Source organism: Neovison vison, chromosome 6, assembly GCF_020171115.1.
Source record: "Neovison vison isolate M4711 chromosome 6, ASM_NN_V1, whole genome shotgun sequence".
Lineage (NCBI taxonomy): Eukaryota > Metazoa > Chordata > Mammalia > Carnivora > Mustelidae > Neogale > Neogale vison.
In genome coordinates, this window is record NC_058096.1 from 165,642,626 (window position 1) to 165,662,979 (window position 20,354).

The following is a 20,354-nucleotide window of genomic DNA, read 5'->3' on the forward strand; positions in this document are numbered from 1 at the left end:
CATTTGAAATGTTTTTATGTTTTTCTTTGCTTTATGTTTAGAAAAATCCTTTCCCTCCCTGAGATATATGTACCTTTATTTCCTCTATTTTTTTAACATTAAATGTTTACATTTAACTCTTTATTCTAGCAGTAATTTACTTTGGTATGTGGTATAAGATAGGGATTTAGTTCATTTCCCCCATTAAGCTAGCCTGTTACCGCAGCAGAATAGGCTGATAAATCTATCCCCTTGTCGGAAAAGAAGCACTAGACAATTAGATGTGCTGGGGTCTTACTCTGGAAAGACCCTTGAGAATCTAGTCTAAGACAAGCAGTCATTCCAAGGGCCTTAGCCAAGAAAGCCACAGTGCTGAGCCCAGGACCTTCCTCAGGATCACAGTGGGTTGGCCCTGAGGCTTTGCGGAACTCATTTTCTTTGCCTCTCACTTCCCTTTCCCTCCTTTTCCTCTCTCTCTTCTTCTCCCATTCGCCTCCCTGCGTCTCTTAATAGTGAAAATAGAAAGTCATCGAATACGTGTTCTGTCACTGGCACTTGGCATCTGTTCTCCTCCTTGTGCTGGCTCTACAGCGTGGTCTGTCTCCTCTCCTCTGCTCTACACCCTGAACAACTGTGAGATGGGGACTCAGGTGCCCTGCACGAAGAATGGGTGAGAGCCCTGGAGGAGGGAGAGTAAGGAAGGCTGCTTTTCCCATGCTTCCACATCTCTCACCTTCCCATGGGGCCCTTACCTTTCCTTGGGTCAGTCTCTTCTCTGTACACCTCCAAGGCAATTTGTGAAAACACAGTACCCACAGGATAAAAGTGAAACATCTTAGTACTGCAGAAAGTGCTCTTGATGCTCTGGCCCAGCCCCTCGGCCTCATCTCCTTCCCTGCTCCTGCAAGCCTCGGTTCACTAGCCTATTATCACTGGCGAATGCGGGACTGAGGCACAGGGAAGCTAAGTGCTCTAACAAGGTCGCACTTGGTATGAGACAGAGCTGGATCAAGGATTGGTGTGTTCTCAGGCCTGTTCCCTGAGCCTGTGGTGCCCTTCCTCCTGTCCCATCTGCCTGGAGCGCTCTTCTCCATCCCAGCTGCCAGGCAGACTTGTCATCATCCTGCAGCACCTAGCTCAGAAGACACAGCTTCTGAGAGGCCTTTGGATCTCTACCAAGCGGGCAGGACTGCACGTGGTTGTGCGCATGGTGCCCTGTCCAGGGGCGCCTTGCCGAGCAGGGGAGCTGGGGCTCAAGTCCAGCCTGCATGCCACTCATGCAGTCAGGCCAGATGGAAGGAGTGCCTTCTTCTAAGTCATCTGCCTAGAGGGGCATCTCCGTGAGCTTAGTGGCCCTGCCGTGAAGCTAGTCGTTTCTGCTTCTGCGTCCTCATGGTACCTTGATAATACGGTGTGAGGTCATCCCAGAGACAGAGCGTGTTCCAGGTGTGAGGCTCATCTGTAGGGGGAGGAAGCCCAGAGAGGACAGTATGTGCCAGCCCCCTCTGCCTGCTTCTGCTCCTGACCCTAAAAGTCAGAGGCTTCCGTCTAGTGTTCTCTGGAAGGAAAGAGGGCATTGCCTCTTTGGGTTTGTCCCTCAGGTTAGAGAAGAGGAAACTTCAAAGGGCCTGCCCGGAGGAAGAGTGTGTCCAGAGGTCCGAGTGACGATGAAAAGTGCTGTCCTAACAGCTCATGGGGACATGGCTATATCCATGTCCAAGAGCAATGACTGCTGAAAGCCAGGTGGTGGATGGGTCTAATCTCAGACCCAATACCCTTCTGGTAATTATGACATCAACCCATACATGAACACCTAGTGTGTGCCAGGCTCCATGCTAGGTGTTTCTGTATACTATCTCATTTAATCTCAACAGAATACTCCCATTTGATCAGTGAACAAACTTGAGGCTCCAGGAGTTTGCATAACAGCCCAGCTACCAAGTGTAAGAACCAGGAATCAAGCCCAAGTTTCCAGACTCCATAGTCTTGGCTCTTTCTATGCAACCTATGCCTCTCAGCTCAATTATTTATTAGAGAATAGCAGTAATGTCTTGTATTTTACATAGTAAATATTACCGTTTTTTTTCCTTAGAATGTTCTCTGTGATTAGTTCATTTGAACTTTACAACTCTGTGCACTCTGTAGGGTCCACAGGCAGGAGTTGTCACTGCTTCACAGATGCTGAAACCCAGGCCCGGAGAGAGTAAGAGCTTTGCCCAAGGCTACATAGCTTGTGTACGGCAGAGCTGAGCCTGGAATCAATGGCTCCTGAGCACCTAGGCCTAGTGACCCACTGTGGGAGCACAGAGATAGCGTGTGTTAGAAAGGAAACCAGTGTGCTTTGTTGTCACGAGTACTTTGCTATATTTTTCATTGCTAGTTTGCTGGACCTAGAAGAGCCAGAGCTAGAGCCTTCCTTCTACAGTGACGATCCTGAGGTCCCACAGCAAAAACAGGCACTGGTCTTTCTGCTCGGCTGATGATGAGGGATGTGACCTTGAGTGCATGTTCCTTGTCTGATCTTGGCTTCAGTCTCTCCTCTGTAAGTGAGGAATGATAGACTGAAGCCTTCTCCAGATTTAAAACATTACGGTTTTCTGACATTCCAGGTGAGAAGAGTGATCTCAGCAAAGTAAGGGCAAAGAATAGAATGTAGATTGGCCCTCCACCAACTAGCATCAAGCCAACTTAAGACCTGATCAAGTAATTCAGACAAGATTGTTAATGATTAAGAACACTTTCCCGGGTTACCCACTCATCCCAAAGCTGTCTTTCCTGTCACCCTCCACCCTTTCATTCTCCGATATCCTTAATGAAATTCTCTGCATGCGATTTTAATTTTCCTAGTGAACAAGCTACTAATTAGTGTTCTACAAGAAAAACAACAACTCTTCAGGGTCGGCAAGTTCTAGAAACCCAACTCAAACATGCTGACAGCCGTGTGTAAAAAGAGGGTGTTGATTGGCTCAGTAACTGCAGAAGCTAGGCAGGTTGGGATCCAGATATTGAAATGGGGCATAGGCAACTGTCTTCCTCCATCAGGCCTAGCTTTCCCTGGCTGACTTCATTCTCAGGCACGTTGTCCCTGTGCGGTGGCTCAGAGAGCCCTCCACTCCAGTCACTCCAGTGTCCTTTCTTTCACTCAGCAGCCGCAGCAGAGAGAGAACTCTGCTTCCCCAGCACTTCTGGAAAAGTCTCAGATGGAAACTCGCTTGTCTCCCCTGTGTCATGAGCCTATCTATGACCCAATCCTGAGGCCAGAGGGACTGGGTTCTCTGGTCCGTACTAGCTCTTGAGCACCTCTCGAAGCCAGGGGGTAGCGCCCCACACTCCTGTACCAAGAGGAGGGAAGTACATGCCAAATGATGGTTGGTTGGGCATAAAAGAACATTCATGAGTACTTATATTATTATATATTTCATATTCACATTATTTTTTTAACCTCACAGCAGCCTGATGAAAACCTGTAAAAGCAGGCATTGTTAGGATCCCTGTTTTATAACTAAGGAAACCAGCTCAGAGAGGTTTAAACGTGGTACTAAATCACACAGGTAATGGGCTGCAGAGTGAAATCTCCAATTTGAGATTTCTGCTTTAAGATCTGCTACCCCTCCATGTGAAATCATTGATTAGACCCCTTGAATTACTATTGCCTGTGAAGAATTTTGTAGAAAGTAGATCATCAAAGCCAGTCTGCTGGGACCTGGAAATGGCTCCTAAGCATTGATACCATACCTGCTGTTGAATGATTTGGGTCACAGAGCACGCATCAGGCATGTTTGCTAAGACCAGCTAACAGAAGCACTTACACCTAGATGCCCACAAGAAACTGTACTTTTGTTTTACACTATTAATAAGTATTATTATGTGAAAATCTGAAAATGCGGAAAAGAAGAAAGTAAAAACCACTCCTAATCCAATCATCCAGAATTGGCAAATGTTAACATTTTGGCATGTATCTTTCTGGGAATTTTTCCTACATGGGAAATGCATAAAATACGCCTTTATAAAAATGGAATTACAGTGCACAGGTTCTACTGTTTCACTTCCCAGTGTCTCTCCAAGCCAGCTAAGGGAGCTGTCTGCCCTCACTGTTAAGGCAGGAGTAGTCTCCCAAGCCTGGCCCAGCCACCGCCCTTTCGGACAGTGGCTTGCCGCCTGAGCGCTGGATGGTCCCCAGTCTTTTGTTCTGCAAACTGCGCCATGATGGGAATCCTTGAAACCAAGTCCTTACCAGCATCCTCATTGTTTCCTTAGCGTGTATTTCAAGGAGTGAAATGACAGGTTCAGAATGTCTCTTCTTAAAGCTTTTCATATGTATTAAGCCCCCCACCCCCAATGTGGCCTGATTTCCATTCCCATCAGTAGCAGATGGAGTGCCTGTTTCCTGCACTCATTCAATACTCGGTATTATCTTTAAATATATACGTATATTGTCAGGTTGGCACCCCCAAAACTGTATCATCATGTTTAATTTACATTTCTTTGATGACTACTGAGGTTGACCATTAAAAAGTCATTTTTAATTATACTGAAAGCTTCTCCCCTTGCGCTTCCTTTTTATGCCAGTCTGTTGTGAATTTTGTGAGGGTTTTCGTATCAACACTGAGTTGAATAACTGGCTTGAGTGTTGCACTCAGGGGGGCAATTTTCCATGATTTGACATTAAGCGAAAGGGACATTTACGTGATCTTCCAAGGCCGCTGGCTTGGTGCCTGTCTTAATTTCACATCTTAAGCAGGAGAGTCAGTTCATTAATATTTCAGTGGATGCCAGGGGTCATCCATGAGATTATGGCAACCTCGGAAGGCAGAAACAAAGTCCAGTGTGACCTTGATAAGCTGGAGAAAGACTTAACAAAACCGATGAAACACAGGAGGGAGAAAATGCAACACGATCTATTTAGGGAACAAAAGCCAGCCCCCAGAGTGAGATTAAAAGAAAAAGAAAAAGCCGGGAGAATCCAAGCTGTCCAAAGGTCTGGAGCTTCATCAGGGTGGCCTCCTGCTGCCTCCAAGCCACAAGATCACCTCCAATGGGGAGAGAGCAGCTTGAGCGCTGTGTTGAATTCAGACCGTGCTGCCTGAGTCCGGAAACCTTACTTTCCAGCTCGCATAAGCTAGCTTGTCGCCCATGAATCTTGTTCACTTTTCAGCAACTCACTCAGCAAATATTTACTGTGTACCTACTCTGCTGATTTTGTGACCACTGGAACAACTGTGTGGCAAATCCAGAGTTTCCACAAGACATGAAGAATGACAGGGAGAGGAGGCTGAGAATGAGGGATAATCCCAGTTGTCGAGCCCCAGGCAAAGGAGGCTAAATTGGAACAACTGAGAAAATACGTAGGTTTTTATCCCGAGGGAGATGCTTCCCAGAAGTTCCTCATGTAAACAGACAAAACAGAAATGGGCTAAAGTTGTACAGGAACCACAGCAGTTGGGTTTAAGGAATTTGGGGAGAAAACAAAAGCCACCAACACAGAAATGCCTCTCTAAGGAGGTATATTCTCGAAGAGGGTGGCAGCCCACCTTACTTAGCCATCTCCTGTCCAGATGACCTCCCAGGTCCCTTCTTTTTTTTTTTTTTTAAGATTTTATTTATTTATTTGACAGAGAGAGATTGCAAGTAGTCAGAGGCAGGCAGAGAGAGATTGAGGAGGAAACAGGCTCCCTGCCAAGCAGAGAGCCCGATGGGGGACTTGATCCCAGGACCCTGAGATCATGACCTGAGTCAAAGGCAGAGGCTTAATCCACTGAGCCACCCAGGTGCCCCTTCCAGGTCCCTTCTTGAGCTAGAATCCTAGGTCCTTGAAGGTTGTAGGGCATCCAGTGGAGTCCCATTGTAGGAACACGTGCCAGCGGATTCCCCTGCAGTGAGCTGGGGCAAGTGGAGTGTGACAGCAGTGTGACTTTAAGATATGGCCTGAGGGAGAAGAGCAGTCCTTCTGGGAGAGCTGATCTGAATGCATTATGTCATTTCACCTCCGCCTCAAGGTCCCAGGGGCTGGTAGGCGGGCCTAGAAGCTGGTTAGCCAGCATTCTAGCACTTGCCTGTAGAACCTTGAAGCTGCGCCTTGAGCCCTTACTTGTCAACTAGTCTGGTGATCCAAGCCCAGCTTCTAAGAGATGGCCCATGGCTTGTGGTGCAGATGGAGGGGGAGAGAGGATGCTCCCCTGTCAGTTTGCTCCTCCCCCTGCGTCTGAAGCCGAGTCTGGGCATTGGCCTAACGGAGCAGGTATGTCTGGAAAGACCGGCTAACCACACACAAGCCTGGGTTTTACAACTTCACAGCTGTGATAAGTGTAGTTTCACAATTTAGAGCAAGTGTCCTCGCCTCTGTGAGCTTCGCTTTTCCTCAACTGTAAAAGGAAGTCTGTGTCCTTTGGAAGCCTGGTTTCCTTTGAGGATGGGGGGTGGTTTGGGAAGACGTCGTTTCCAATGTAAGCCACCAGGGGGTACTACAACTTCACAGAGCTGCCGCCCTGCGTTCAGGGAGGGACGCTGTGGAGGCAGGGGGAAGAGGTTGGTGGAGGTCCCAGGCGTTTCTCCGCAGTCTCACCGATGGCGAGGTGAGACCTTGCGGTGTCCTTGCAGTGTAGTTACTTCCTGACCTCCCATGCTTTGAGGCCAGGCTGGAGCTCCCTCTGGAGGGTCTGAGCTGGGAGGCACCTCTCACCTCTTTTTAGTGTCCCAACTGTCACTATCTTCCTGGGGCTTTGACCGACTTTCCTGCTGTCTTGAACGTATCTCCTGGGCATCTCTGCTTGTACCAGATGTGGGGTGTGTGGCGAGTGCCCTGCTGGTATGCCTTCGTCCCAGACCGGTTTCGGGGTGTGCGGGCCCCTGCCTGTCCTGACTCCAGATGCTGAAATAGATGGGCTAGGAAGCAAAGTCTAGGGCACTAAGCAGAACAGGCTCACGCCATGTGGAGTCATAGTTGTCGGTGACAGCCATGGACAGGGCTCAGGACATACTCTGTCACTGCACTGGGAGACCAGGGGCTGGGGCAGCCACCTGCCTTGCCAGGCCCTTTGTGCCTCCCCCACTGTGGAGCCATCCTTTCCCGTATCCCTCTTCTTTTCCTGCTCCGTTCCCCTGCTATCCTTCTCTTCCTCCATTGCCAGTTTACCTCGTTATCCTCCTCTCCAAAATGACTGCCCCAGCTTCCTCTCCCAGGCCAGTGTCACAAGTCTCTGGAAGCCTGGTCTCCTTCCCTGGACACCAGAATGGGAAAAACACATTCTTCCCCATCCACGGAGACTGTTCGCCTCTCACAGCAACTGTGTTCCTTCCTCCTGGAGCTTTTGGAAGCTCCTAGTTCAGGATGGCCTGCCCTGTCTCCCCTGCCACGTTTCACTTCTCTCCTGGTGGCCCTGGCATTTTCACTAGCCAGTACTTAAAGTGATGTGGGCTCTCTCTCTGTGTAATTCCTTATTTAAAATATAATTTCAAATTTACAGAAGATTTGCAAGAATAATTCCCACACACCCTTCACTCAGATTCCTGCACTGTTAATATTTTACCAAATATGTGTATGTGCTTATGAACATACAATTTTTTTCTGAACCATTTGACAGTAGCTTGCAGACACAGTGCCCCTTTACTTACACTGCATACTTCAGTGTCCATTTCTTAAGAACAGAGACATTCTCTTACAGAATCACAGTACAGTGACCATCAGGAAATTGACACGGACACAATACTACTATATGATGACAAACTCTGTTCAAACTTGCCACTCCCCCACCCCCCTGGTGTCTGCTGTAGCAAAAGAAAACAAAATTAGTTTTTATAGTTCACTGTCCAGTCCAAAATCAGGTACTGTGTTTGTTGTCATGCCTCGTTAGTCACTTTTATTCTGGAAATTTCTCCAGTCTTTGTCTTTCATGACCCCAGCAGTTTTGAAAGAGATAGGCTAGTTATTTTGTAGACTACCCCTCAGTTTTGTCTCTTGTTTCCCCATGACTCGGGGTCTACATTTTTGGCAGGGACGGCACAGAAGTACTGTTGTATCTTTCTCAGTTAAGCAGACTATGGTTCTCTTCTTGAACTGAACATGGCTTCTTTACTGGTCAGTCCACATTCATGTTTGGATCCCGTCTCACTCCCCACTCTTCTGGCATCCCCATTTTCTTTTCTTTTTAAGATTTTATTTATTTATTTGACAAACAGGGATCACAAGTAAGCAGAGAAGCAGGCAGAGAGAGAGAGGAAGGGAAGCAGGCTCCCGGCTGAGCAGAGAGCCCGATGTAGTGCTCGATCCCAGGACATGGGGATCATGACCTGAGCTGAAGGCAGAGGCTTTAACCCACTGAGCCACCCAGGTGCCCCTAGCATCCCCATTTTTGTCCCCCTTGGGTCTGTCCCCCGCCTGCTCACGTTCCACTTCCCACCACACCTCTGGTTCACAGTCTGCACCCCCACTGGGTCTCCCATTAATTTCTTGTTTCTGTGTAAGAGACCTTTCTGATACTCAGTTCATATCTAGGCTTGTCCTTCCCTGCCCTTCCCTCTTCCCTTGATTCATGTTGATTTATTTATCATGCAGGCGCTTATCCTGTCTGTCAGCCTGTGGAGCAGACTTCCAAAATTGTGCCATTTTTCCCCTTACGATTTTACCATATAAAAATTTAATGATAATAAGAAGGAGGAGGAGATAGAGGAATACTTAAAATCAATCACGCATTTGCTGTGTAGTGTGGGCTGTGTACAGGTTTTATCTCAGTGCCTCCTGACCACAGCCCTGGGTGCTAGGTACTGTTGTTATCTTATAGAGAAGGAAAACGAGACACAGGGACGTCAAGCACATGTCCAAGGGCACACTGCTGATTAGCAGTAGGACCAAGATCACACAATAAGAGAAGAAGGAATAACTCTGGATGCTGAGAGGTGGTTTAAAAAAAAAAAAAAAAGTGGGAAAAAATCCTGCTGAGTCTGCGTTCAGGATGTGGCGTTTACTGATTTGTCAAGTCTCAGGAAACCATAGAGCTGGAGAAGGCCAAGGCCTGGTGGGTGATGTAAATTTGGGAGTCTTTAGCAGAGGAGGCAATAGATAAAGTCTTTGGAATCCATGAACTCGCTGAGAAAGGATGAGTCAGGGACTGGCTATCTGGGAGTGATCACACAGTAGGGAGCCTAATGAAGGAGCAGTCTGTGCCCTTAGAGGCTCTTTTCTCTCCCTAAGGGGGCAGGTTCAGGAGGCAAGCTGGCAGTCAAGGGTTTACCTGATACATATTGTTAAGGGTTTTCTATGCACTTTGCCTCTAGACTAGACCATTTCTGCTACGGGCATGGTTGCCCCCATCTTTAGCCAGAGTGCCCCCTTCTTCCTGTTAGCCAGTGCACATAGGGTGTCAAGTCTACCCTTGATTGCTTTGATTTATCATCTTTCTTTTTTTTTTTTTAAGATTTTATCTATTTATTTGACAGAGAGAGAGCACAAGTAGACAGAGCGGCAGGTAGAGGGAGAGGGAGAAGCAGGCTCTCTGCTCAGCAGATAGCCTGACACGGGGTTCGATCCCAGGACCCTTGGGATCATGACCTGAGCCAAAGGCAGCCGCTTAACTGACTGAGCCACCCAGGTGCCCCTGGGGTCCTCTCTTGAACCTGTTCTCTCCTCATTCCAATGTCATCATCTGTGTTTATCTCTCCCAGAACATTGCAGCAAGACCCCAACTCTTCCTCTGCTTTCATTTGTCCCCTCTGTCATCAAATTCTTGCACATTGCTGTCAGGGCAATCTTCAAGCCCTAAAATCTCGTGCCTGTAAGGGGTCGTATACGTCCATTTCCCCAGCATCCATGTGGTGTGCTATTATATCATCTTCCTGTCAAGTGGCCATCCTGTCCATTCCAATTATGTTTTTATGCATTGTATTTCAGATTGTAAACATCTATTAAAAAGTGCTTACTTCTATTGAAGTAAAATACTTCTATTCTTTTATAAACTTGTTTTATGGGTGTAATTTCCTCGAGTCTCTCTACAGATATTAATAAGAAATGTTTCTAAGTTTTCTTTGTTTACTAGATTAACTCTTCTCTCAGAAGTGAGTTGCTTTGCTTTCTCTCCTTCATGCTTCTTCATGAGTCTGGCTTTCCCCTAATGTCCTATGAATCTTGATCATTCTTTGATATTTTTAAAGGTGATACTAGATTGTGCAGTATCAGAGGCTGGTGTGGGTCTCCACAGTATTCTGTGGTCTCTGTTCCAGAAACATACCTCTCCCCTGAACACCATGGCTGCTTTGTGTAGGGAATAGGTAAGCTTCCCTACAGAGTGTGTGCAGGGGCTGGGGAGAGGAAGATGTTAAGTTACCAATCACTTCTACTCAAAAAGAATACACTTAACAAAAGTAGATTGGGTAGAATATTTTAATTATTCATTTAAATAAATATTCATTTATTTGTTTAAATGACATTTGATTATTCAGTTAAAGATTATAATTTAATATATAATATTATATAATTATAATTTAATTATTATAATTTTTAAAAAGATTTTATTTTATTTATTTGACAGAGAGAGATCACAAGTAGGCAGAGAGGCAGGCAACTGATCCCAGGGACTCGATCCCAGGACCCTGAGATCATGACCTGAGCCGAAGGCAGCGGCTTAACCCACTGAGCCACCCAGGCGCCCTCAAGAGATTTATTTTTATGACTTCCTCTCATGTTTCTTGATTCCATGTCTTCTTTGGATTTCTTGGAGAACTTCCTTAAGTACTTTCTCAGAATCTGTGGATTGAAAAACTTTTAAGTCTTTTGCATATATGAAAAAGTCTTTTGTAATCACACTTATACCCACTTTAGTTGGGTATAAAACACCAGGTTCAAAATACAGTCATTTCAGAGTTCTGAATGCTTTTTCAATTCAGCTTCCTGCAGTCTAGTGTTATGAGTTAGAAGCTTGGAGATAATTTGATTATTACTTTATAGGTTAACCTGTTCTTTCTCTGAGAACTTTTAGGATCTTATCTTGCTCTTTAGAATTCTGAAATATGAGAATGAGGCTAGGTGTGAGTCTTTTATCACTTACCTCAATTATATGCCCTTTCAATGTAAAGATTCCCACTGTGGGATATGGGAAATTTTCTTCTTTGTTTGGTTATTTATTCTCTCCATTTTAAGGGTTCTTCTCTTTTTGGAATAGTTAGTTAGATATTAGATCTCTTGCACTGGTCATCTGTATTTTTTAACTTTTCTATCTTGTCCTTTTACTTTTGCTCTTGAGGCTTTTCCTTGTTGCTTCCAGCTGTTCTATTGAATTTTTATATTTTGACAATTTAATTTCAGTTTCCACAAACCTTTTTCTTTACTTCTTCTTTTTTTTTAAGAGACTACTTGATTCTCTTATTACCCTGTTCTTATTTTAGGGAGACAATATCTTTTGATCTCTCTGAGATATTAACTGGAATTTAAAAATTATCTTCCATTACCTGAATGTTCTGTGTTCTTGCTGTTCCCATAGTTGCTCTCTCTCCTTAATTCTGCTGGGAAGAGGGCCTCTCTTCTCCAGTATCTTTCCCGGTGTTTGTATTGGCTGAATGGCTAATTTGTTCTTGTGATCTCATCCGCTTTCCATATTCCCAGAAATTTATCAAAACCTTTAAAACTTTAATTTGACAGTTGAGAAGCCATTCTATCATTTGATAGAAATTTTGAAGGAGGAGGCCCTGTTCACTACTTTAAACTGCCTCTCAGGTCTAAAGAGTATTTTAAAATAGCCTTTGATACTTATTTTGCAACAAAATGGCAGCCAATTAAAGTTGCTACCTAGAAATCACTTCTAGTATTTTGAATGAATCTCCCAACAGAACAGGCCCATGAGTTTCCTATGTTGTTACCCTGAAGAGGCCTAGAGTTCACTGCAAAACCAGAACAAGTCCTGCTTGTCCAGGAGGCCTCCTAAGTCCCGCATTTCGAGATATGGTTCCCAGGAATGGCAGGAAGGATAAAATTCCCCATCATTGCCAACAGTGACCCCCTCCATTCTGGGAGGCTCTGGGCTCAGCTGGTGGGCTCTGTTGAGTTCCCCTGATATCTTTCTTTTATTTCCCAGCCAGGGCCTAAATCTCAGCAAAAGAGCACAGTTTAGGAACAATGGTCACGATCTCTGTGTCTTGTCTGTCTCTGTGATCAGAAGGTTCTCAGACCTCATTGAGGGTTTTACCAAGAGGCCTCCCATTACAACCCACTGGGAAAGAGATAAAGGGACCCTTTTCTAATGGGTTGTCTGGGTTCTTCTTGGCAAAATCCCCAGAAGAGGAAACACAAATGCATCGTAAGAACCATAGAGATGTTTACTTCTTGTCGTGGACTGTTAACGAGGGCTATCTCCCAGGGGTGCGATCATAAACACTTTCTTTCTACTTTATACATTCCTGTATTCACAGAATTTTAGTGGCAGATTTGTGTCATTTTCGTCATCATGAAGGAAAGAAGGCCTAGCCTGGCCCTTGTCTCTCCCACAGTCTGCCCCACCCCCGACCCTCACTGTCCAGCTTTATTTCCCACTCCTTTCCAAAAGGACTGGTAATCCGACTCCCTGCTGTCCCCCTGTGGGTCTCATGGTTGCTTTATGTCATCTGCTCTGTGAATACTGAACAGATCAGTGATGGATGATGAAACTAGCAAATGAGGTTTCTGTCTCTGTCCTTAGATTACGTCTTTCCAGACTTGACTGAGAAAGCGGGTCCAATAGAAGACACCAGCCAGGGTCAAGAGGTGCCGAGTCTGCCCTCTCCCTTGCCCAAGATGAACCTGGTGGAGCCACCATGGCATATGGCTCCTGGAGAGGAGGAAGAGGAGGAGGAGGAAGAGGAGGAAGAGGAGGAGGAAGAGAGGGAGAAGGAGGAGATAGAGAAGGAAGAGGAAGAGGAAGAGGAAGAAGAGGAGCTCCTGCCTGTGAATGGATCCCAAGAAGAAGCCCATACTCAGGTCCACAGCTTTTCTCCCACCAGCAGCAGCCAGATGCCAGGGGCTGCCAAACACAGGCATGAAGAATCTGGGGACCAGGCCTCCTCAGGTGTGGAAGTGGGGAGCAGTATGGAGCCCAGCCTATCACCGCCTGCAGTCACCCCGAGTACAGTGACCCTGGGGGGTCAGGACTTCATCAGCCAGGAGGCAGGGGGCACAATGCTGCCAGCCGAGGGGCATGGGGTAGAGTTTGAGGCCCCTCGGGAAGCAAGCGAGGAGGCCACTGTGGGAGCAGTGGGGCTGACTGGGAAGCAAGGGGAGGCGCCGTTCTTGGCATCATTTCCCCAAACAGAAGCTCCCAGTGGGGCTGAGAGCCCAGATGAAGATCCCCTTTACCCTGGAGCCTCAGCATCTTTCCCCCTAGCCCCCCGAGATGTGGAACTGACCCCTTCCTCTGCTACTTTGGGGCAAGAAGACCTTAGCCAGCAGCCCCAAGAAGGACAGGCCGCCGAAGCCCAGTCCAGAATACCCTGGGATTCTACTCAGGTAAAGTGAGAACACATGAAGGCCATTTGGTGGCACCTTTCTCTAAGGGGTCTGGTCATCCGCTGGCTGTACAGTGGGGATGGGAGGGTCTGCCAGGGTGAGGTGGGAGGCCCTTGGATAGCACATAGAACCCCAGCAGAACTTTTGGGATGCACGCCTCACAGCCCTGTACGGGTGTTCTCACCACACTTAACACGCAAAGCTCTTGGAAGAGCTCAGCTTCCCTAGCTTGGCCTCATTCAGTGCTACTGCTGCCTCCCATGGCCTTCCCACCGCCTGACCTGTGCCCCCGCCCCCATCTCCACACCCACCCTGGACGTGCAGTTGCCCTCTGCTCTCCTCCTCACCCCTGCCCAGCACACACGCCCGGGGCCAGTGTTCGCCCCTGGGAAGGGAGAGAAGGGAAGAGGAGTCCCAACTTGCCAGACTGTGCATCTGGCCTTCAGGCCTGTTTTCCTTTGGCCTAGGGCACATGAAACCCACACAGGGTTGCCACTGAAGGCCTGTAGCTCGGGCAAAGCCCTGTCAGGCCCCTCCTCTCATTGAAGACATCCTCCGTGTGGTCCCTAGAGACATCTGTGTTTGTGAGCCTGTGGCTGGAGCCCGGGCTTGCCACCCTGCAGAGGCTGCCGGCCCCCACCTAGCTGTCACAGACCTGCAGCTGGCCTTCCCATCGGCTTCTCAAAGGGTTTCCATCTGTGCTTTCTCCAGTTGCCTTTCCTTGTGCCTTTGTAACTGTGGCCCTTCTTTTGGTCTCACTATCCAGGTGATCTGCAAAGACTGGAGCAATCTGGCTGGGAAGAACTACATCATTCTGAACATGACGGAGAACATAGACTGTGTGAGTGCCGAGCTAGGAGGGGCCACGGGGAAGGATGGGAGGGGGTGTGTGGCCAAACCTGGGCAGGGGGGAGCATGCTGGGTGTGGGGAGGGGCCTAGCCTAACCCAGGGGAGGAGCCAGCACACACCCAAGTCTAAAAGAGGAGTGCCTTTGTATGTTTAAATTCCTAAGGGCTCTTTTATTCTTGCCCTACTCTGTTTAATTTCAAGGAATAGGTTTTGTGTGTGTGTGTGTGTGTGTGTGTGTTTAGATTCTATTTATTTATTTGACAGAGATCACAAGTAGGAAGAGAGGCAGGCAGAGAGAGACAGAGAAGCAGGCTCCTTGCTGAGCAGAGAGCCCGATGCGGGACTCGATGCCAGGACCCTGGGATCATGACCTGAGCCGAAGGCAGAGGCTTTAACCCACTGAGACACCAGGAGCCCTCAAGGAATAATTCTGTTCACGTGTGCAATGTCTTATCGCCTGTAACATATTGAAACTGTCTTTAAAAAGTTGCTTTCCTTATTTGTTGGTTTTGGCCTTGGTTTTCTCACTTGCCTTTGCTCCCCAGATGTCTGGTAGGTTCTTTCAGAGCTATTTAAGGAGGGCCATCAGAAAGCTGGTATGAAGCTTTGAGCTTGGAGTGGGGTTTATTAACTGACTTTTCAGGACGGTGGACTGGCTGGGCCATTTGAGTTTTTAATGTCAACATTTTTAGGTCCTTCCTCTTGGGCGACTAGATTCTTTGAAAAAGGAATGTCTGTCCTACTGGGAGCATAAAGGGCTGGTTGTCAGTGTTCTGGGAGGCAAGGTGGGGAGAGGGCTGGGCACCTCCGTGTTAGGGCAAATTCATAGAGCACAGACAAATTCATTTACTCCCTCTTTGAGCAAGTGGTGCCCACATGTCCTCTGGGTCAGAGGGCTTCTCTTTTACCCTCTTTGCAGAATCAATTTCCAGGCTTCTGCCGGGGGGCAGGGACATTTGTCAGCTCTGCAGTGCTGGGAAGAGGAATTAGGGATCCAGCTGCTTCTTAAACAGCCTCTCAAACAGTTCTCCTATTTTTAGAACCATTTTCATCCTCCCTTCAGAAGGTAACCCATGCTGCCTATTCAAGAGCATGTTAGTTGGGGGTTTCATAGTGTACATGTGATTCCTTCTCAGCTTGTCCCATTTCAGCTGAGGATCTGGCTCTTTGGGGCTTGCTAGATCAGGAAATTCTAACTCATCCATATGCCTCCAGTGCCCAGATTTTGTTGTTCTTGTTTCCTCTTCCGTTTTGTTTTGTTTTTGTCTTTGTGCTTTTAGACCTTGAAAAAATTCTTTACTCTCGTTTAGTGGGTTTGGGGAAAAGTGAAAGTATATGCCTGTGTTTAATTCAAAAGTGATCCAGAAGATTGTTTTCTTTTTTTCCCACTATAAATAATAAACAAGTAGATTTTTTAAAAACATGATTTGAATCTATTATAATGACTATTTATTCTTACTGATGCTTTTACATGCCCCATCTCTGGCCAGCGAGAACCTCTTTGAGTTGGCTTCTAAGTCTTTTTGGCCAACTAATTAATGTTTGATAGTTTCCTTGATTTCTGGTGTGATAGGATGTTTGGGCTCATCTTGTACTTTCCTTCCCCCAGGCATGAAATCAACATTTCCCCAAGCCCTCATTCCTTTTATTGGGAAATGGTACTTAGAGACCACAGTAAGGGTCCTTGAGACCCTTAAATTTTGTATATGCATATTTGAACAATAAAGTCTAAAGATATTGTCTGTCTTCTTTCCAAGTAACACATACATATATAAAAATGCTTTCATTCTGCTTTCCCTGTTTTTGTCTTGATAGTTTTTCTCATTTACTATTTGATCACTGCCTAATTAGTCATTGCTTTTTTTTTCTGATGGATTTTTTTACCAGGGTAAAAAGATCTAACAAAAATTGATCATCTTAACCATTTTAAGGTACTACAATGGTGTTAAGTATGTCATTGTTATGAAAAAAATCTCCAGAATTTCCATCTTAAAAAATATATTCTGTCCCCATTAATCACTCTCCCAGGCCCCTGATAACCACTGTCCTAGAAAGTGGGCTACTCTGAGTACGTCTTACAAGTGGACTCAAACAGTATCTGTTCTTCTGCAGCTGCCTTATTCCATTCAGTAGAACGTTCTCAAGGTCCATCCATGTTGCAGTGTGTGTCAGAATTTCCTCCTTTTTTAAGTTTGAATAATATTCCATGGTATCTATAGGCCACATTTTGTGTATGTATTTGTCTATCGATGGATATTCAGGTAGCTGCCCCCATCTTGGCTGTTGTGAATAATGCTGCTATGAATGTGAATCCACCAATATTACTTTGAGACCCTGTTTCAATTATTTGGGGTATGTACACCCAGAAGTGAAATTGCTGGATCATATAGTGCCTCTATTTTTTTATTTTTAGAGAAATCTGTGGTGTTTTCCACAGTGACTATACCATTTCACATTCCCACCAGCAGTGGACCAAGATTCCAATTTCTCCACATCCTCACCAACACTTGTTTTCTATTTATGTGTGTGTGTGTGTGTGTGTGTGTGTGTGTGTGTTTAAAGATTTTATTTATTTGAGAGAGAGAGTATGGGGAGGATGGGGAAAGGAGAAGCAGGTTCCCCGCTGAACAGGGAGCCTGATGTGGGGCTTGATCCCAGGACCCTGGGATCCTGACCTGAACTGAAGGCAGAAGCTTGACCAACTGAGCCACCCAGGTGCCCCTATTTTATGGGTTTTTTTGAGTAGTGGTCATCGTAATGGGTATGAAGTGGAATCTCATTATGGGTTTGATTTCCACTTCTCTGATAATTAGTGGTGTTGAGGATCAGTCATTATTATTATCAGTCAGTGCTTATTTTACTTTATTAATACATTTGTTTCTTTGCTTACATGTCTTTTCACATTCCCATTCCTTTCTTGCAAATTTAATTGCCCTTTTCCTGAAATATACCCTTTAGCAGCTCTTTCTACAAGAATATGTCTGTATCAGCCCTTATTAGTGTAAAGAATGTCCTTAATTTTCTCATGTTCTTTTTTGGTAGCTTTTCATTTTGATATAGTTTCAGAAGACTGGTGCAAAGATATCCTTTGTATCTTTCAGCCAGATTCAACAGCTTTTAGCATTTTTCCAGACCATCTGAGAGTAAGTTGAGACACATTTGAGATATAGTTATGTTTATTTGTTACTGTTTGTATTCAGTTTTGGACCTTACCCCCTTCATCCTTGTTGATTCAGTTGTATTTTTGACCGTGTAAAACATCAGTGTGGTTCTAAATATCTAAATGGCACAAAAATGTGTGCTTAGAGAAATACCCCTCCCCCCCATCACCTCTTGCCCTCCATTCCCACCCACTCCGTCTAGGTAACCAATGTCATTAGTTTCTGCTTATTCTTCCTGGGTTTCTTTTTATAGCAATAAGCAGACAGATATTTCATTTCTTCCATTCTTTCTTTCAGGAAAGGTAGCATATATTTATATTTTTATTAGTTTGCTAGGGCTGTCATAACAAAGTACCACCCTGGGTAGCTTAAAAACATAAATTTATTCACTCGCTGTTTTGAAGGCTGGAAGTCCAAGATGGAGGTGTCAGGAGAATTGGTTTCTCCTGAAGCTTCTCTCCTTGCCTTGCAGATGGTCAACCTCCCTCCGTGTTTTTACATCGTGGTCCCTCTGTGTGTGACTGTGTCGTTAATCTCCTCTTGTAAGGACCCCATCCGATCGGATAGGGCCACCCTAATGAGCTCATTTTAACTTAATCACCTCTTGAAAGATCCTGTCTTCAAATACAGTCACAGTCTGAGGCACTGGGGGTTAGACTTCAACATATGAATTATTGGGGGGACGCAACTCCGTTCATACATAACACTACTCTTTTGTATTTTGCTTTTCTTGCTTAACAATGTATGCTGGAAATCACTTCATGTTAGTTCATGGAGATTATTCTCAATCATTTTATTTTTACAACTGAATAATAATTTTTACAACTGAATAATAATGACCCCATGATGTGTATGTATTTTGGATTGTTTATTCAGTTTCCTTTGTGGTAGGCATTTGGGTGGTTTCCAGTATCCTGCAGTTATGTATAAGGCTGCTTTGAATGACTGTGTGTGTGTGTATTTTTCTGCTGTTGGGATGTACCTTCAGGGTAAATTCCTGGGAGTAGGATTGAATATGCAGTTTGTTACATGCTACCGATTTCCCATTTCTCTCTCATTCTCATTAGAAGTTTATTGGGCCTTATTTTTCTATCTATAATGTCTCCTAATGCTTTCATGCTTTCTCTTTTTAAAATTTCTCTGATGAGGGATGCCTCGGTGGCTCAGTGGGTTAGCATCCAACTCTTGGTTTTAGCTCTTCGGGGTCCTGGGATGCAGCCTTACGTGGGGCTCCATGCTCAGCCGGGAGGCTACTTGAGGATTCTCTCTCTCTCACTCTCTCTCTGTCCCTTCCCCTGCTCACGCTTTCTCTCTCTCCAAAATATAAATAAACAAATATCTCTGATGCATTCTGAATAATTTCCTAGCTTTATCTTTTAAATTAATAACTCTCTTCAGCAGTGTCTAATCATTTGTCTGATCCATCCATTGAATCTTTAATATAGATAACTTTTATATTTTTAGAATTTCTCCTTGGTTCCAAATCCTTCCCTTTGTTCTTCATTTTGTTCCCTTCTATCATTATGGTTTCTATTGCTTCATTTTCTGAATTAGCTTAAGTATATTGATTTCATGATTTCTTTCCTTTTGTTTTAGTAATAGGACATCCTGGAATGTCAGTTCTCCTGTTTGTGGCTTTGTACCTTGTTCCCTGGTATAGATCATTCTTTATTATTGTGATCTCCTCTTCAGCCCCAGGTTGTAAAAGATTTCCACCAGAGTGGTTTCAGGGAAACTTTGGAAGTTCCAGCATTCGTAGGTCAGCTTTCATCTTAATTTCTTGGCTTGGATTTTCATATCACGAAGGACATTTGGACTCCAAACCCAGGTAAAGCACAAGCCTGAGTTTTTAAGTGATCTTGGATAACATTTTTTCTCCTCCCCATGGACCTGGGCAGGTGGGAGAGCCCATGACAGCTCCTCCAGGTGAGCAGGAATGTTTTTGAGTCCAATTTCACTGAAAGGGCGGGTCTTTGGGGCTTCAGGTTCCATCGTGGTACTCTGCTGTAGTTCTTCATTTCGTGGGGGCCAAGAATGTGCAACATTTAAAGCCAAGTCTCCAGCTCCTGGGTTCCATTTCTGGGTCTTGCACCCCTGCAAACTGCTGTAGCTTTAGTACCTGCTCACTCTTCTGGCTTTGAGTTCCCTCTGTTTCTGCCTATATTTTACCCCCAGTGTTTGTTTGTGTTTATAGCAAGGTGAAAGAGCAGGACTTTCGTCATCTCTATCTGCTGTAATGCCACAAGTCAAAATGATGGGCTGGGTTACGTGTCCCTTCCTGTTTGCCATCAGGACCATACCAGACATTTCGAGGGGTTACATGTAACTTTAGTGTATTGGATACAAGGGCTTGGATGGTAGCAGGAGAGCTGGAACCTTGACTGTGGGAGAAACAGTGTGATATGAGGGAAAGACCATCCACCCAGGAGTCAGCAGGGAAGAGAGCATTGCACTTTAGAAAAGTTCTAATGACTGACAGTGTATGTCCAGAAAAGCACGCAGATCCTAAGCGTTCAGCTTGATGGATAATCACAAAAGAAACACACCTATGTAATCAGCGCCCTCTCCAAGACGTGGCACACGATCGGCACTGCCAAAAGCCCTTCTCACTCTCCTTTCCAGACACTGTTCCCTCAAAGGAAACCATTTTCTTGGTTTAAAACCCCATACATTGATTTTGCATGCTCTTTCACTTTGTATAAAGAGTCATTCAGTAGGCAGTATTTTGTGTCTGGCTATTTGCCCTCAGCGTTTTCTTTTTGAGATTCATCTAGATGGCAGCACATAATGAAGTTTGTTCACTGTGCTTCTGTCTAGTGTTCCATTCATGTATCCACTCTAATGTTGCTGGACCTTGGAGTAGTTCCGCTTCAGGCTATGGGGCATGGGCTACTGTGGATGT

At 45.5% G+C, this 20,354-nt stretch overlaps 1 protein-coding gene across 1 annotated transcript in view; it reads left to right on the top strand.

The window, feature by feature from the left end:
- PODXL2 (podocalyxin like 2) overlaps positions 1-20,354 on the top strand; it is a 36,158-nt gene that overhangs the window by 9,128 nt on the left and 6,676 nt on the right. The window contains exons 4-5 of the mRNA XM_044254850.1: positions 12,639-13,441; positions 14,208-14,282. Coding sequence (XP_044110785.1) covers positions 12,639-13,441; positions 14,208-14,282 — 878 coding nt within the window. The remainder of the gene's footprint in view (positions 1-12,638; positions 13,442-14,207; positions 14,283-20,354) is intronic.